This window comes from Ostrea edulis, chromosome 6, assembly GCF_947568905.1.
Source record: "Ostrea edulis chromosome 6, xbOstEdul1.1, whole genome shotgun sequence".
NCBI classification, from domain to species: domain Eukaryota; kingdom Metazoa; phylum Mollusca; class Bivalvia; order Ostreida; family Ostreidae; genus Ostrea; species Ostrea edulis.
Window position 1 is genome coordinate 58016062 of NC_079169.1, and position 19854 is coordinate 58035915.

At 36.0% G+C, this 19854-nt stretch overlaps 1 protein-coding gene across 1 annotated transcript; it reads left to right on the forward strand.

Moving 5' to 3' along the window:
- The first annotated feature begins 130 nt into the window (after window positions 1–130).
- LOC125648144 (cryptochrome-1-like) lies at window positions 131–17643 on the forward strand. Its single transcript, XM_048875069.2, has 10 exons — window positions 131–437; window positions 4968–5162; window positions 6961–7064; window positions 9066–9220; window positions 9570–9716; window positions 9807–9971; window positions 10153–10293; window positions 12077–12228; window positions 16807–17006; window positions 17440–17643. Exons 1-10 carry the CDS (start codon window positions 223–225, stop codon window positions 17496–17498), a joined length of 1533 nt encoding a protein of 510 aa, XP_048731026.2. The 5' UTR covers window positions 131–222; the 3' UTR covers window positions 17499–17643.
- Window positions 17644–19854: the final 2211 nt, after the last annotated feature.

The following is a 19854-nucleotide window of genomic DNA, read 5'->3' on the forward strand; positions in this document are numbered from 1 at the left end:
AACAAATGAATAGAAATGTAACTACAAGATGAGATATGACAAGGAATAAAAAATAAATTCTGATTAATGATTAATCCTTTCTGCATTTCATTTTCCCCCGAGATCGAGATTCCTTTAATTCTAACCATTCCCGCCATTTCTCAATCTTGTTGCATAAGTAAGAAAATTTAAACTTTGTTGTATATTCCATCCGTTCATTTCTTGAGTTGGTTAATTGTAGAAATGAAATCTTGTGCTATTCATTGGTTCCGGAAAGGACTTCGAGTTCATGACAACCCAGCTTTACTTGCGGCATGTAAAGGTGCAGAGGATGTTAAACCTGTCTTCATCATTGACCCATGGTTTCCTAAAAACGCCAACGTGGGGATCAATAGATGGAGGTTCTTGTTGCAAACATTGCAAAATTTGGACGAAAATTTGAGAAAGATTAATTCAAGGTATAATCTATGGATAATGAAGTTCTTTAAATCGAATATTACCCACAGGCATCTGAAGTATGGATAGCTTATATAGAACTTATGTACATAACCCCCTTCTAGAATGAAATTAATTCTATATAGAACAATAATTTATTCAAAATATGTGATTTCTTCACCGATCACCCTCATAAGTGGTTCTGAATAGTCTCTACTTTCTGTAAGCTTTTGAATTTTTAAAATCACAGCAGATGAGCATTGTGGCCCATGGGCCTCTTAAAATTGTTAAACCCTTTGTTTAAATAAAGCACAAGGTTGTCCAGATTTCTCTTTTCTAATACAAGTCTTCTTTGTTAAAACTTAAAAGGGAAATTATATCCAAAAGGAAACACTGGACAACCTTGTGCTGGTGATCAGGTGGTGATTCATGAAAATAAATACAATAAACATCTACTAAAACTATACATTTTCTTTCTACCTCATTTACCTGTATTGACCTCGGGTAGGTCAGTCAGTCCGCCAGACTTTTAACCAGTCACAGATTGACGGGCATATGCCAATTTCGAGCCCAGCTATACACTTGATGGAGATACACCAGTGTTCAATATTTACCAAGAAGTATAAAAGATAAATCAGTTTTTCTTTGAAAAGAGGGGTGATAGAAATGGACCACAAGCTACAACTAAAGTTGAGAGGCCTTTTTAAAGTTTTCTATGAAAGCTTCCTGACATAGTGCAGATTCAGCTTTGTTCAAATCATGGTGTCCGGGGGAAGGATGGAGCAACTATAGGGTATAACGAAAATCTTTAAAAATCTTCTTCTCAAGAACCACTGGGCTAGAAAAGCTTGTTCAGATCATATCCCTCAGAGGTAGGTTGGTGCCACAATAGGGGATCAAAGTTTTACATGCAAATAAATAGGGAAAATCTTCTTCTCTCAAGAACCATTTGGTTAAAAAAGTTTATATTTACATGAAAGCTTCCTGACAAAATGCAGATTCATGATTGTTAAAATCATGGCCCCCGGGGGTAGGGTGACCACAATAGGGGACTAAAGTTTTGCATACAAATATATAGAAAAAATCTTTTCAAAATTCACAGGGCCAGAATAGTGGAAATTTTAATACATGAAAGCTTCTTGACATAGATAAGATCCAAGTATGTGCATTTCATAGTCCCCGAGGGTAGGGCGGGGCCACAATAGGGGATCAAAGTGTTTATGCTGATATATATATAGGAAATATCTTTAGATATGTTCAAAATGTCTCTTAGTCAGAATCCATTGCAGCTGGCTCATATTGGTAAGGGACGATGTTGTGTACGTCCTCGTTACGATAATCTTCAAAGGAAGACGCTTCAAATGATATGTGGAGGTAGATTTCGTCCACAGAAACAGAGGTATTGCTCTTACTTGCCATACTGGCCTGTTTGAGACTGATGTGTTGAGACATCACATGTCATTATGGCTAAATGTAGTAAAACTGAAAGTTCAGTTGATTGATTTCAGGCAGGTGCAAAATAGCTAACCTGACGGGGAATATCTCGGTATTGAATGCATGCATGATCATAATTTTTTATTCTTATATTTTCAAATGAATTTATGAACCAATTTACCTTTTTTGCACCCATGACTTCCGGGGCACTTTAAGCAAGGGCTTTCATCTTTTGTACATACATTCTTTATGTGATGCAATGGTACGTGATCTTGACCTGGAAGTTTGACCTACTTTTAATAAAAATTTGATTTATTCAATATATCATGAAGGTAGATCTTTCGTGTTTTGTATGCTTATTTCTTATGGCAAGACAGTTAATTTCATATCATGACCAAACTCGGAGTTTGACATACTTTTAAGAAAACACAACCAATTGAATATATCCGAAGCTTAGATAATTTTAGGTGGGACCTCTTTTTTTTGTCCCCCACCGCAACGCGGAAGGGGACATAGAAATACCGGTGTCCGTCCGTCCGACTTCACTTTGTGGAAGCAACTCCTCAGAAACCGCTCAACAGATTTTGTTCATATTTTGTAGGATTGTTAGTCACAATGTGTAGTTGATCATATTTCATTGCCATATTGATTCTACAATTTTGACAGGAGTTGTGGGACTTTGTTGAATTTGTACATGCTACACTATAGGAACACTTTGTGGACGCAACTCCTCTGAAACTGCTCAACGGATTTTGTTCATAATTTGTAGGATTGTTAGTCACCATGTGTAGTTGATCATATTGCGCCGTCATTTTGATTCAACAATTTTTACAGGAGTTATGAAACTTTGTTGAATTTGTATATGCTACACTATAGAAACACTTTGTGGACACAACTCTTCTTAAACCACTCACCGGATTTCATTCAAATTTTATAGGATTGTTAGTCACCATATGTAGTTGATCATATTGCACCGCTATTTTGATTAACAAATTTTACAGGAGTTATGGGACTTTTGTGCTTCAACTTTTTTTGCGGCGATGGGGGACATGGCTATGTGTAGCAATCTTGTTTTTTCTGGATATAGATTCTTTAAATGGCAAGACCTTATTTTGTTAAGTTTGACCTTGACCTGGGAGTTGAACCTATTTTTAAAAACTCTGACCTATTCAAGACGACCTTGTGATACAATCATATTTGATCTTGTGACCTTGATGTTCATTAAAAAACTGACCTTATCAATATTTTAAGGAAAAGCTTTTATATTTGAGAAATAATGATCACATGTATGTAGCAGAATAACTTCCAAGGTTGAGAAATGTTTTGAAATACCATATAAGCAGAATATTTAGCGAGGATTTAATTTTGACATTATTAGCGAGGGTGTTGAGATCGTTAAAATTGAATATTGCTAACAATTTATTCCATACTGTAGGTAATAGTTGTCTTTCTTGTAATTATACATTCTCTAAAATTAGCTCTGGCTAAATTTACATACTCATTTTTATAGAAAAATCACTAAATTTGTGTCTCGCTAAAAATTCCTCTTATACAGTATAATAGCCGAAGCTTTTTTATTTCAATCAACATTTCGAGACCAAGGAGGTTATCTTGCAACATACACGAAAACAAGAACTTTATTTCTATTCTACTACAGCTCAGAAACATAAAGCCGATCGTTTTCATATATAGCTACAAATTAGGTCACTGTAACGTCATGGCAATTTTTGAAATGGCCTGCATTATTTTTTTTTGCTGACGATAAAGGAGAGGTTGTAGGGGTATTCTGAAGTTATTTTGAAAAAATAGCAAATATTCAGTTTAATGATCAACTGCTTTGAATACAGTTTAAGAAAAACTTATCTGTGCATTGCCATGTTTGTAGACATGTGTATCACTCTCGGAATGCAAACATTAGTTTACACTGAATGACAAATGTTCTTCAGTCATTTATGACTTTATTTTACAACATATATCGATTGATTTTCATGATTATGACATTGAATTATCAGTCAATGACTTTTATTGTGGCATTAGAAAACTCAAAGTGCAAAGAAGATGTGAATCAAATTTTTCTTAATCAGTTGATACATATGAAAGAATATCGTAGAATAATGACCGTGGCATTCCTTTGGTCTACGCGATAACAGTGGTAGAATTGTATGTAAATTTTTATGGCAAGACCTTCATTACTTCAGTGTTTGACCTTGACCTGGAAGTTTGACTTACTTTTAATAAAAATCTGAAGGTCAAGGTCATAGTATCACTTAGTAGGAAAACCTTTTGAGTAGGATACAAACCCAACTGTAAGCTCCAGCTTATTACAACTTGATATATTTGATCATCATGATGAGAGAAAGGTGTCTATTGTTTTTCGAGGTCAAAGGTCAAGGTCGTAGTAGTACTTAATAGTACTGTTGATGGTACTCTTGTTGACCTTGTTACCTTGACTTATGAGTTTGACTTTTAAGAAAAGCAACCCTAGGCAATATCTTCTGAGCTTTTTTTTTAAAAGTTATGTTTTTTATATTTGTATATAGATTCCTCATGGCCAGAAGTTTTTATTTGGTGTCATGATGTGTGACCTTGACATTGAAATTTGACCCAAATTTGAAAATGCTAGCAGCTATTAGAAACTTTAACCTTGCCCATAACTTTTAATTTGTGATGCATCTATCATATTTCATATGATTTCTTGTGATAAAACCTATTTATAAGAAAATTTAACGTAGGTATTGTCTTGTGAACTGTTTATGGTGGGGCTTTCATATTTTGTCTATAGAATCCTCATGGCAAGACCTTACATTTCGTACCAAGAGTTTTGTCTTACCTTGTGACTTTGTATCATGGTTATGTTATGTTATGACCCTACTGGGCTAGGTTGGGGTCAAAAGTTTTCATGGGAATAAAGATTGCAAAATATCTCAATAGCTGAAGAACAGCTGGCCAATGTGACTCATGTGAGTGATGTGCACCATGGGCCTCTTATTATAGTCACTGGTCCAAAGGTACAGTCAAAGTTGATAGTCCAATTGACTAGTGAATAAGAATATTTTTTTCTAGCCTTGCTTTATGTGTATGCATTGAACTTGTGGCTGACCAATGTTATTGCTTTTTAGATTATTTGTTGTGCACGGAAAACCTGCTGAGATCTTTCCCAAATTATTCAAAGACTGGGGAGTCAGTCATCTGACCTTCGAGGAGGACACAGAACCTTATGCTGTAACAAGAGATGCAGAGATTATGAAGTTAGCAGAACAGCACAATGTCAAGGTCACAACTTGTGTCTCTCACACACTCTACGACACCAGAAGGTGGGTTAGATGTGAAAAGCTTTATGAACTACAAATGATCTTTTAATTAGGACAAGTAGCATGTATTTTAACAAGTGCAGTGAGCTGTAAAGTTTAGGACAGAGAAAATTGAACTATGTATATATATCCACTGAATCTTTAGTAGGGGGGATTCCTTAATCCTAATGATTATCATATTTGATCTCACAAAGTCACATCTCATTAATGTGATATTATGAACTTTCGTAGATTATCTCAATTTTATCCAAACCTTGTAGTCCCCTAAACTGTGCAGTACGCCACAGGAAGCCCAACGTATAATGAAACCAATGATTACACATTTGAGTCAATAAATTTGCACAATTTATAATGAAATGTAATAGTGAGTGGAACTCGCTCAATGATTACACATTTGAGTCGCATGATTTGCTCGTCACCACGTCATCAACTGGAAAATGATGAGTTTTACCCATAATGCTTCTGGAAAAATATCGCTGACTTAGGTATACTTCATGGGCAACCCCATAGATAAAACAAATAGATAGTTTGGAAAGTACCACAAACATTTTTAAATTCCAGACAAGCTTTCTCATACCTTCGTACGTTTTGTTGTGGATAACCGTGCTTGGTTTGAAAGGGGAAAAAATGTTGCAGCTAATATGATGCCACAATGCACTGTTTACATTGACCACGTTATATTTCCCGCGTTAAATGAATGGTCTAAATGGATTAAATGCCTAAAGTCTTGTTGCAAGTTGTTATGGATCTTCGCTTGACGCAATGGTCACATCGTAAAACATTATCAATCATAGCTGTGGCAAGACTACAGATATGGTACATCATGGCCCATGTTTTGACATATAGTACAACTGAAGCAGTGGTGGATCTAAATGAGGCGTTTGTTTTGTGCAACAGAAAATACAAACTCTGGTTTATTGCAACCGTTCACATTGAGTTCCTTGGTATACTCAGTCTGGTAATGTGAAACCTTTTGACACTGTCTTAGGGTTAGTTTAGCATGGCATGCATGAACAAGGTCTTTAAAGAGTCATTTTGGCATATACATTTACTACCAAGACTTGATGAAAATAGATATTTCTCATACAATTGGCGATATTCTTGCTGCTAACGTAGATGAGAAATGCTGTGCTATTTAAAAAGAATACACATAATGTATTGAAAGTTGTATAATTGATAGCGGTAATTTTTCAACCTTCGTTAGTTTGGGATAAATAGAAAAATGTCGCTGAAAACCTGAAATCTTTTTTTCTTCGAGATTCACCATGCCTTTCAACCAAAACCGCTTTTATCACGAAATGCGTTTTATGTTTCATTAAAAATAAAACAATGATAGATAATAAAAATCTATATATATAAAATTCTCCCATCTGACCCCAATTTTTGAAGAAAAAAATCCGTAAACCAAGAAATTAAAAAACTGACTGTGTCCTAATTGAAATAATAATTGCTCCCATGACTATATGTTGTGACTAGAGTTGTCACCCATTAATCTTGATAACAAAGACACTTCAACTATATACACTTGTATTAGTATTTAAAACAAACAAAAAATTCCCAGATTTCATAGGCCTTGGGACTAGTGATACGTGTTACTAATACTCAGGTGACCGATAATGCCCGTGGGCCTCTTGTTGATATGTTTTCATGGGAAAACGCAAAAGCTTAGATGAGTAAAGTGACCCATGGGTTTGACAGAGAATATGATATACTTACTGAGTTAATCATTTAATGCATACACGGATGTAAAGTGAATATATCATATGGTAAAATTTAAATGAAAGATTTTATGTTTCTACAGAACAATATCAAAGAATGGTGGAAAGGCTCCTTTAACTTACCAGCGCCTTCAAACTGTTTTGTCCAGTCTTGGCCCTCCTTCCAAGCCATTAGACAGTCCCACAGGTAAAATTATTTTAAAGGGATTTTCATCTGTCCTTTGCATGACAATAGCCAAAATCTTTTCAAAAATTATAAATTATGCGGACCATTTGACCATTACCTTCAAACATGCACAACATCCTCTGGCTCAGAGTTCCAGATATTGTAGGGATCTGCTGATTTTCTAAAATTTATCATGACAACAGAAGATACATTCAACATTGAAAGAAAAATGATGAAATTTCGTACACATGCAAGTATACGCACATGATATGCAAATTAAACAAGGGGAAATATGAAATATCTATTTTTCAAGATCCCTTTTAGCTCACCTGAACCAAAGGCTCAAGTGAGCTTTTCTGATTCCAACTTTGTCTGGCGACCGTTGTCACTTCATTAATTTTTAACATTTTCATCTTCTGTAAAACTACTGGGCCAATTTCAATCAAACTTGGTACAAATCATCCTTGGGTGAAGGGGATTCAAATTTGTTCAAATGAAGGGTGATGACTCCTTCAAAGAGGAGATAAGAAAAGGCAAAAATTGGGTGGGATCATTTAAAAATCTTTTTAATAGAACCACTGGGCCAGAAAATTTCATTTTTACATGAAAGGTTCCTGGAAGTGTAGCAAGTATGTTGAATCATGGTCCCCAGGAAAGGGTGGAGCCACAGTAGGGGATCAAAGCTTTACATTGGATGATAGAGGAAAAATCTTCTCAATAGCAGCAGAGCCGTGATGAGTTATACTAGTATGCAAGAATCTCCAGGTAGTGTAGATTTAAGTTTGTTCAAATCATGACCCCCCCAGGAGTAAGGTGGGACCACATTAGTAGTTCAGAATATTATATGGGAATTTACAAGATTAGCAGGGTCACACATGATATGAAAATGCAAATGTTCCTAAGTTGTGATAAATCAAGTTTTTTATGCCCCCCCCCCCCTTTAATGCATTTTGTTTTTGTCTCCTGGCTGTTGTTCAAACCTTAACCTTGCTCCTAACTACGGAATGATGAGGGCTCTCATAGTGAATTCCATGTGACAAGACTTTTCTTTTAGCAATCTAATTAAAATCAGACTTCTTAGATCCACGCCGTATACTCTGCGTTAAAAGATCTGACATAACTCATCTAGGGGTCATGTTCATGTGAACTGTATGTTAGCCAATCAGCACATCATCTATGAAATCGTCGTCCACAATTCAAGGAAAATGGCTGCGATTGTTTGGTTTGAAAGAAAACACATCGCAGATAGATGTGACGTCCCAATGCACCGTTTATGTCGACTGGCGTTCTATTCCTCGCATTAATCAAGTAAACCATCTTGAATACTATTCAAATCGTACCAACCCCTATTCATACATAAATCACAATTCACAATTAATTTAATTTGCCAATGGGTGTATTTTATATCGTACGTTTTGTTGTTTGTATGAACGAAATAAATTAGGAATTATTGCAAAAGTTTAAAATTCTTTCTGTGAGAATATACAATTTTATATTGTGGAATAAACTTCGTGGGGTAGAGATTACTCCAACTTGTTTACAAATTGCCGGGAACCGCCTAAATAGCCATCATTGTTTGTATGGTGCAATCTGACTGGCTGATAGTTCTCATGAATATTCCTGGCGAAAGGTCATGTGGACGTGACACACACACACACACACACCCACCCCCATACGGTTATGTCAGATCCATTGTGAGTCAATTTTTTTCACCTTTTGACTTTGTCCTTGGGAGTTTGATCAACTTTTAAGAAAACCTTACCAAGGCAATATCTCCTGAACTATTTAAGGTATGGCTTTCATATTTTGTATCTAGACTCCTTATGGCAAGACCTTACATTTCATGTTTGACCTTGTTGCTTTGTATCATGGTTATGATACAATAAGTGGTCAAAATTTTTCATTGGAATAAAGATTGAAAAGTCTTTTAAAAATTACAACAGCAGAGCCATTAAAGTGATGCGGGTGAGTGATGTGGCCCATAGGCCTTCTTGTTTTACACACTACATTAATGTTCTGTAGCATGCGAGACGGGCACAGATCCAGACCATGATATAAGATACGGAGTTCCTTCCCTTGAGGACCTTGGGAAGTCCCCTGCAGACTGTGGTCCTCTTCTCTTTCCTGGTGGAGAAACAGAGGCATTGAGAAGAATGGAAACCATGATTCAGAAAAATGTAATCTTTCCATATCATTACAAAACATGTACCTTAGTGTTTGATGCTCCACTTTATAGATCTTAGAAAGGTAACCCCAAGGAATATAGTGTTAGTCGTGTCCATTTTATGTTCATCTGTCTCATTTTGCAGTTAGCACATTCTCAAAGAAACACATAATGGACCTCTATTAAACTTCATACACAGAAATAGTTTATTGATGACAAATCCATACACTTTGGAACAAACTATTAGCAATGTCAAAGGTACATGTCTAAAACGTTTTGTTTCAAATTCCATGAACAAGCAATTTGGTAGTCATATTCCTATTTTTCATGTTGAAGTCTACAACATGGCATGAATTTTCCAGAACTGGATTTGTACATTTGAGAAACCAAAGACTGAACCCAACACCTTAGAACCAAGTACAACTGTCCTTAGTCCTTACCTGAAGTTTGGCTGTTTGTCACCTCGACTATTCTACTACAAGCTGCAGGAGGTCTACAGCAAAGCCAAGGTCCAGCGCTAATTTTAGATTTAGAGGAATATCTATATCCTGTAGAATCATGCTGTTAGAAAGTATATGTACTTTGTTTTATCTGTTCAGAAGCATACCTCTCCTCCGGTTTCTCTGATTGGTCAGCTGTTATGGCGGGAATTTTTCTACACTGTAGCAGCAGATACACCAAACTTTGACAAAATGGAAGGAAACTCGGTGTGCAGGCAGATTCCTTGGGACACCAATGAAAAATATTTGAAAGCTTGGAAAGAGGTACATAAAGGTCGAAAAAAAGTCACCCTGGTACATCTAGAAACTAATAGATATTTATGTTTTTGCAAATTACTAATATTCATATCAATTACTGAGAGAGAATCATTGAAATATTCAAGAAATATGGATAGTTGCTCAACTTGCATTTAATTACTTGTTCATATTTCTTTTTAAATTTAAGGGAACCACAGGATTTCCTTTCATAGATGCGGTAATGACCCAGTTAAGACGGGAGGGGTGGATTCATCATCTGGGCAGGCACTCGGTGGCCTGCTTCCTGACTAGGGGAGATCTATGGATCAGCTGGGAGGAGGGGATGAAGGCATGTAGAACTAGATTTATATACCACTGAGAGTATAAAGAGAATCTTGCATGTTGTTTTGCGGAGACATTAGAAGGAAGTACATGCCTATTGACCAAGTAATAGTGGCTATCAATTTTACTGCAAGTTAGAAGTCTGTCTTCAGTTTCTCTATTAGATGTATTTATTTATGAAAGCCAGTACCCCTTTCAGAGCTATTGTAATTTGTTAGCAATTGATATAGTTGTATGGGATGAAGTTCATTATCTTCTACACAATATGCTTAGTACAGTCTAACCTGTATTAAGAGACCGTCCAACGTAGAATGGATAAAAGGTCACATATGACAGGTGGTCTCTTAATACAGGTTGCCTATTTTCCGCAGTTAATTGATAAAATTTCGGAAATAATTTGTACAATGGAAAAAATTACTACATGTATATGGAATTTATCATTAAGAATATCAAGTACGGTTTTAATAGTTGTGAAATAAAATTAATAACACACTGTAGTTAAAAATCTAGAATACAATGTGTTGTATCATAATTTATTATTCATCTAAAATTACATTTAATCTGTTTAAGAATGAAAAACAACATTTCATATTGCACATTTACATGAGATTTAAATCTCATTTATGAACTGCATGTAAATTTTCTAAAACTTATAAACACTTCGTTGTAAAGAGTATTTATGTAGAATCTATAGCCTATTTGTACAGTGTAACTAAAAAAATACAATGCTTGTGGTAAGAAAGCAAATGATGAAGTGTTGTGTCTCCTTTTGTACAATACATGCTGGAAATATGTTATTCAATTTGAGAAACATTAAATAAATCACAATATCCATTGTACATACACAGCAAATCTTTTAAGCTTTGAACTAATGCAGGCAACTTTCTTGAACTTGGACGTGTCAAATACTCGGGACATGTCGAAGTGAGCCGCTAGTTCCGGTCATTATTCTGGAAACCTCAAGTATCTCATGCAGGAAAACTGCGAATACTCCGTTTAAAATTTTAGTCCTAAGCACAATATTTACCTGATTTATATCGCAATCGGGCAAATTTTTCACATAATGGTATAACAAGTGGTAGATTTTCATATCCAATCTAGCGTACCCGGCACTTCTTAAGTTTGTCGAAATTCACACCTTCAAATACACTGGCCTTGATTCCCTGATCCTTGATTTTGTTAAATAAACAACAACTTGGGTTTTATTAATTAACTGCACACGACCCTGCATGTTGACAGATTGGGTATAATAATTAATTCAGAGGGCCTACTAAACAAGATCACCTCCAAACTATGCGTTATAAAACGAAAGTGTTAGGGGCGATAATTCCCAGAATAGTCGTGCGTTTGAAAAGGAAAGTGTTAGGGGTGATAATTCCCAGAATAGTCGGCTCAACCAAAATCGAAAGTAGTAATCGTGTTGTAATTGGAAAAATGTATAGTCGTTAAATAGAGGTAAAATACACGAAAAGGTTGTAAAAATCATGGTCGTTGGTCGCGTCAGACAGGTGGTCGTTTAATAGAGGTACAATATATAGAGTAACGTCTTGGGGGGGAACTTTTTATGGTCACATACGACAGTGAGTCGCTTAATACAGTGGGTTGCTACGGCAGTTTTGACTGTATTAATTTAAAGTAATACATTGTTATGAGAAATCAAACACCTGTGTCTACATCTATTGCTCTGATTTTGATATGTTCTGAAAATTTCAAGTGTGTGCTATTATGAGGAAAAATTCAGTGTCACATGACAACTTTACAACACCAACATTGCTTGCATTACATTGTAGGTGTTTGAGGAATATCTGTTGGATGCAGACTGGAGTCTAAATGCAGGAAACTGGATGTGGCTGTCTGCCTCAGCCTTCTTCCATCAGTACTTCAGAGTATACAGCCCCATAGAGTTTGGTAAAAAGACCGACAAGGATGGCAAGTACATCAGGTATCAGCTTAAACTACTGCTATACAACCCACGTTACAAGTACAACAAGTATCAGCTTAAACTACTGCTATACAACCCACATTACATCAGGTATCAGCTTAAACTACTGCTATACAACCCATGTTACATCAGATATCAGCTTAAACTACTGCTATACAACCCACGTTACATCATATATCAGCTTAAACTACTGCTATACAACCCACATTATATCAGCTTAAACTACTGCTATACAACCCACATTACATCAGATATCAGCTTAAACTACTGCTATACAACCCACATTACAACAGGTACCAGCTTAAACTACTGCTATACAACCCATGTTACATCAGATATCAGCTTAAACTACTGCTATACAACCCACGTTACATCATATATCAGCTTAAACTACTGCTATACAACCCACATTATATCAGCTTAAACTACTGCTATACAACCCACATTACATCAGATATCAGCTTAAACTACTGCTATACAACCCATGTTACATCAGATATCAGCTTAAACTACTGCTATACAACCCATGTTACATCAGATATCAGCTTAAACTACTGCTATACAACCCATGTTACATCAGGTACCAGCTTAAACTACTGCTATACAACCCACGTTACATCAGATATCAGCTTAAACTACTGCTATACAACCCACATTACAACAGGTATCAGCTTAAACTACTGCTATACAACCCACATTACATCAGATATCAGCTTAAACTACTGCTATACAACCCACGTTACATCAGATATCAGCTTAAACTACTGCTATACAACCCATGTTACATCAGATATCAGCTTAAACTACTGCTATACAACCCACATTACATCAAATATCAGCTTAAACTACTGCTATACAACCCATGTTACATCAGCTTAAACTACTGCTATACAACCCACATTACAACAGGTATCAGCTTAAACTACTGCTATACAACCCATGTTACATCAGATATCAGCTTAAACTACTGCTATACAACCCACGTTACATCAGATATCAGCTTAAACTACTGCTATACAACCCATGTTACATCAGATATCAGCTTAAACTACTGCTATACAACCCACATTACATCAAATATCAGCTTAAACTACTGCTATACAACCCATGTTACATCAGCTTAAACTACTGCTATACAACCCACATTACAACAGGTATCAGCTTAAACTACTGCTATACAACCCATGTTACATCAGATATCAGCTTAAACTACTGCTATACAACCCACGTTACATCAGATATCAGCTTAAACTACTGCTATACAACCCATGTTACATCAGATATCAGCTTAAACTACTGCTATACAACCCATGTTACATCAGCTTAAACTACTGCTATACAACCCGCATTACATCAAATATCAGCTTAAACTACTGCTATACAACCCACGTTACATCAGCTTAAACTACTGCTATACAACCCACATTACAACAGGTACCAGCTTAAACTACTGCTATACAACCCATGTTACATCAGATATCAGCTTAAACTACTGCTATACAACCCATGTTACATCATATATCAGCTTAAACTACTGCTATACAACCCACATTATATCAGCTTAAACTACTGCTATACAACCCACATTACAACAGGTACCAGCTTAAACTACTGCTATACAACCCATGTTACATCAGATATCAGCTTAAACTACTGCTATACAACCCATGTTACATCAGATATCAGCTTAAACTACTGCTATACAACCCACATTACATCAGATATCAGCTTAAACTACTGCTATACAACCCACGTTACATCAGATATCAGCTTAAACTACTGCTATACAACCCACATTACATCAGATATCAGCTTAAACTACTGCTATACAACCCATGTTACATCAGATATCAGCTTAAACTACTGCTATACAACCCACATTATATCAGCTTAAACTACTGCTATACAACCCACATTACATCAGATATCAGCTTAAACTATTGCTATACAACCCACGTTACATCAGATATCAGCTTAAACTACTGCTATACAACCCACATTATATCAGCTTAAACTACTGCTATACAACCCACATTACATCAGATATCAGCTTAAACTATTGCTATACAACCCACGTTACATCAGATATCAGCTTAAACTACTGCTATACAACCCACATTACATCAGGTATCAGCTTAAACTACTGCTATACAACCCACATTACATCAGGTACCAGCTTAAACTACTGCTATACAACCCATGTTACATCAGATATCAGCTTAAACTACTGCTATACAACCCATGTTACATCAGCTTAAACTACTGCTATACAACCCACATTACAACAGGTACCAACTTAAACTACTGCTATACAACCCACATTACAACAGGTATCAATGATGTTATGTCTCTTACTAACCTAATATGTGATTTACTGACCACATATGTGTACTATGACATCATGAGAATACATATACCTTGTCACTGTAGTCAGCACATATTATGATGTCATAGGTATACAAAAACAAATGCATTCATGTTTTAAATTAGTTTTGAAAAACTTGTTTTTATCCCATTGTTGCTGGTTTAAATGTTTCAGCCACTTTTTCATTGTTGTATGTTTGATAAAGTATCTCAAGAATACCTACATTGCAGTCATTTATTATTGTTGTACAGGTGCATTAGAAAAGCATCAAGAATGAATAATGTCAATATGCCATTTAACTTTGATCAATTTTTAAAGGTGAACAATTAATATTACTTGATTCAACACTAATTTTTACACGAATTTATAACGTGTCGTGTGATTGGTCCGCGAATAATCCCGAGACCCTTCGGATGATCCCGAGACTAAGCAATGTCTTTGCGAACCAATCACACGGCGCGTACAACAAATTCGCACTCTGTGACCTCCCTTTTGGCTGCCAGTGGAAGAAATGAAGCCCTGTCCGATCAATGCACGCAAGATTTTGTCAAATAAAAGAGATGAGATGGGTTTTGAGTTGAAGAGACTTGTAGTATGACATCTCCCCGACCTGCCGCTCGCCAAAATTCCTTAGGTAACGCTGTAATTACTTGGAAAATGTGACTCGAAAGGGGGACCCCCTGTTTGTTTACAAATTTTTGTTTCTTACCTTGTGTATTTTATTATACTGGTAGAAGGCCAATCTCTAAAGCTTACAAAAAGCATGAAACGATTACATGAATCGAAAGAGGGATGAGATAGACTGGGAATTCATACATTTCAGAGAAATTATTGCCACCAAAAAAAAAAAAATTATGAAAAGGGGGGGGGGGGGGTAGTAATATCCATACTTCAGGTGCCTGTGATTAGACAGGACATATTATGTTATGGCTCTGTCTGTCCTTGGTCATGTTTGCCGGACTTTTTTTCGTAACAGATGCATGTACAACTTTGAAATTTGGTCACAATATCTCCCTCAAGAATTGTAAGAGAGAGTTTGCATTTCAGCTGGATTGGTCCATCCTTGACCTACTTTAGGGCTATAAGTAGGTCAAACAGTTTTCCGGACTTTTTTTCATTACTGATATTGCCCTGAAATTTACACATAAGCTTCCTTTCAGAGAAATACAAGATCTGTTTGCATTTCAGCTGGATTGGTCCGTCCGTCCTTGACCTACATTAGGACTAAAAGTAGGTCAAATAGTTATCCGGACTTTTTTTCATTATGGATACAGATATTGCCCTGGTATTTAGTCAGAGGCTTCCTCTTGGAGGAATACAAGTTCAGTTTGCATTTCAATTGGATTGGTCCATCCATGACCTACTTTTAAGCTAAAGATAGGTCAAACAGTTTTCTGGGCTTTTTTTTTTCATTACGGATACAGATATTGCTCTGATATTTAGTCTTAGGTTTCCTCTCAAAGGAATACAAGTTCAGTTTGCATTTCAGCTGGATTGATCCATCCTTGACCTACATTTTGGAAAAAATAGGTCAAACAGTTTTCTGGGCTTTTTTTTCATTACGGATAAGATATTGCCCTGATATTTAGTCAGAGGCTTCCTCTTGAAGGAATACAAGTTCAGTTTGCATTTCTGCGGGATTGGTCCCTCCTTGACCTACTTTTTGGAAAAAATAGGTCAAACAGTTTTCCGGGCTTTTTTTTTTTCCATTATGGATACAGATATTGCCCTGATATTTAGTCAAAGGCTTCCTCTCAGAGGGATACAAGATCAGTTTTCATTTCAGCTGGATTGGTCCATCCTTGACCTACTTTTGGACTAAAAATAGTTTAGACAGTTTTCCGGGCTTTTTTTCATTACGGACACAGATATTGCCCTGTAGTCAAAGGCTCACTGCCCGACGGATGTATATTGTACCGCTTGCAATGCTCTTGTTTATTTTTGCTGCAACATAAAGACTAAATTAACACAAATGAAAATATTTAGTTTCTTTATTAAACTTTCAGATGATTCAAAAATTACCTGGGAATATAAAATTTTATTGCCCTCACGTTATATCTGGTTTAATAGATTAAAAGTTAAAACTGGTGGATCTAAATGCTGAATTCTGGAAACTCAAACTCGCAAAGTTTTATTGTGGTTCTATTTGAAAATGCAGTTGTTTCAGACACGTACATACAGTGCTGATCTGACAAAAATGTCATTTATTTCAGGAAATATATTCCCCAGCTGAGCAAGTTTCCAACAGCATTTATTTATGAGCCTTGGAAGGCACCTCTCAAAGTACAGGAAAAGGCAGGGTGTATTATTGGAAAAGACTACCCTAAACCTATTGTGGAACATGATCAGATGAGAAAGAAAAATATAGAACGAATGGCGAAAGCGTACAATAGCAGTAAAAAAGCAGAGTCAGGTATTGGTGTTAACAAATTGTTTAATTTTGTATGTATATATGTACAATGGAAAAAAGGTGTTACTGATTGCATAAAATGTTATACAGGTCCTTGTTTATTTTCTTAATCCTTCATATATTTGTGCTATGAATGTAGATGTACTTCTTTGTGGAAAATTCTTGTTCACAATTGTACATGTAGAAGTCATTCCAATTTCTTCGAGCTTTCACAGATACACGTAGTTACAAGAAGCACTATTAAATACAACTGTATTTGGTAGACATTGTAAAAGCATGTTCATCACATACTTGCAATATGTACTGGGGCTTTTTGATTGAACAAAGAGGTCATTAACCATGATACAATGGACTTAAAATATATGCATAACACAAGTGATTACTCTGGTATAGGAAACTATACCTCGAAATGATTCTCATACCTTCTGTTTTTAAGGTGAGAAGAGGAAATCTGATTCAACTTCTCAGAAGGAGAAAAAGATGAAGTTGAAATGAAAGAAACATTGTTATGACAGAACAATTAACTCTGATAACCTACCTCAGTTCTTGCATACATGTATATGCATTTGTACATTGGTGTTGTTTTATGGTGTAAAACCTTGCTTTTTATCATGTGAAATAAATGTGTTCAGTTCTACTAGTATGTCTTGTCCTATTCTTTAACAAGAGTACCGCAAACGGTACAATATACACCTGTCGGACAGTGAAATTCAACCTGGAAGCATATTGTGCACTCTGAATTGATACAACACACATTCTGAATAGAAAAACCTTAAAGTGGGTCATGGTGCACCAATCCATCTGACATGTGAACTGATTATGTATTTCTCCGGGCGTGAGGTTGAAACAAAATGTTAGTGCAATACCTATCTATGATGATAAAATGTCCAGGAAACCATTTGATCTACTTTTAGCCCTTAAGTAGGTCATGGTGCATCAATTAAGTTGAAATGTTAACTGTTTATGTATTTCTCTGAAAGGGAAGTTGTGACTAAATTTCAGAGCAATACCTGTGACCATAACAAAAAAAATCTGGAAAACTGTTTGACCTTCTTCTACCCTTAAAGTACCGTAGGTCATTGTGCGCCAATCTAGCTGAAATGTTAACTGCACTTGTCTTCCTCCGAGAGGAAGCCTTCGACTAAATATCGGGGCAATATCTGTATCCATAATGAAAAAAAGCCCAACAAACTGTCTGACCTATTTTTTGTCCAAAACTAGGTCAAGGATGGACCAATCCAGCTGAAATGTTAACTGAACTTGTATTCCTGTGAGAGGAAGCCTTTGACTAAATATCAGGGCAATATCTATATCCATAATGAAAAAAGCCTGGAAAACTGTTTGATCTATTTTTTCCATAAAGTAGGTCAAGGAGGGACCAATCCAGCTGAAATGCACACTGAGAGGAAGCCTTTGATTAAATATCAGGGCAATATCTGTATCCATAATGAAAAAAAGCCCGGAAAACTGTTTGACCTATTTTTTCCAAAAAGTAGGTCAAGGAGGGACCAATCCAGCTGAAATGCAAACTGAACTTGTATTACTCTGAGAGGAAGCCTTTGACTAAATATCAGGGCAATATCTATATCCATAATGAAAAAAGCCTGGAAAACTGTTTGATCTATTTTTTCCAAAAAGTAGGTCAAGGAGGGACCAATCCAGCTGAAATGCACACTGAACTTGTATTCCTCTGAGAGGAAGCCTTTGATTAAATATCAGGGCAATATCTATCCATAATGAAAAAAAGCCCGGAAAACTGTTTGACCTATTTTTTCCAAAAAGTAGGTCAAGGAGGGACCAATCCAGCTGAAATGCAAACTGAACTTGTATTCCTCCAAGAGAAAGTCTATCGCTAAATTACAGGGCAATATTTGTATTCATAATTTTAAAAAGCCAGGAAAACTGTTTGACCTATTTTTAGCTGAAAAGTAGGTCATGGATAGACCAATCCAGCTGAAATGCAAACAGAACTTGTATTCCTCCAAGAGGAAGCCTTTGAATAAATTTCAGGGCAATATTTGTATCCATAATGAAAAAGAGCCCGGAAAACTTTGACCTACTTTTAGTCCTCATGTATGTCACGGACGGATGGACCAATCCAGCTGAAATGCAAACTGAATTTGTATTCCTCTGAAAGGAAGCTTATGTGTAAATTTCTTGGCAATATCTGTATCTGTAACGAAAAAAAGTCCGGAAAACTGTTTGACCTACTTATAGCCCTAAAGTAGGTCAAGGATGGACCAATCCAGCTGAAATGCAAACTCACTCTTACAATTCTTGAGGGAGATATTTCAAAGTTGTACATGCATCCGTTACAGAAAACATGACCCAGGACAGATGAACGGGCGGACAGACGCATCGACAGCGCCATAACATAATACGTCCCGTTTAATGACGGGCATATAAAAATGAGATTGCCTTCTCATCTAATTCTCAGATGAAGTTGTTTTAATTAATTTACATTTCATGTTGGAAACATTGTTATGACAGAACAATAGCTCTGATAACCTACCACAGTTCTTGCATACATGTATATATACATTTGTACATGGTGTTGTTTTATGGTGTAAAACCTTGCTTTTTATCATGTGAAATAAATGTGTTCAGTTCTACTAGTATGTCTTGTCCTATTCTTTAAAAATGAGATTGCCTTCACATCTAATTCTCAGATGAAGTTGTTTTGATTTATTTACATTTCATGTTGGAGAAGAAATGCATGATGGGAAGATTTCTCGACATGGGGTCCATATATTTAAGAGTTCTGATTTCTTTTTGTGGCTATATAAAGAGCAATTCACACAGCTTGATATGTACACTTAATCTATACCAATGAGATGACTGTAAATAAAGT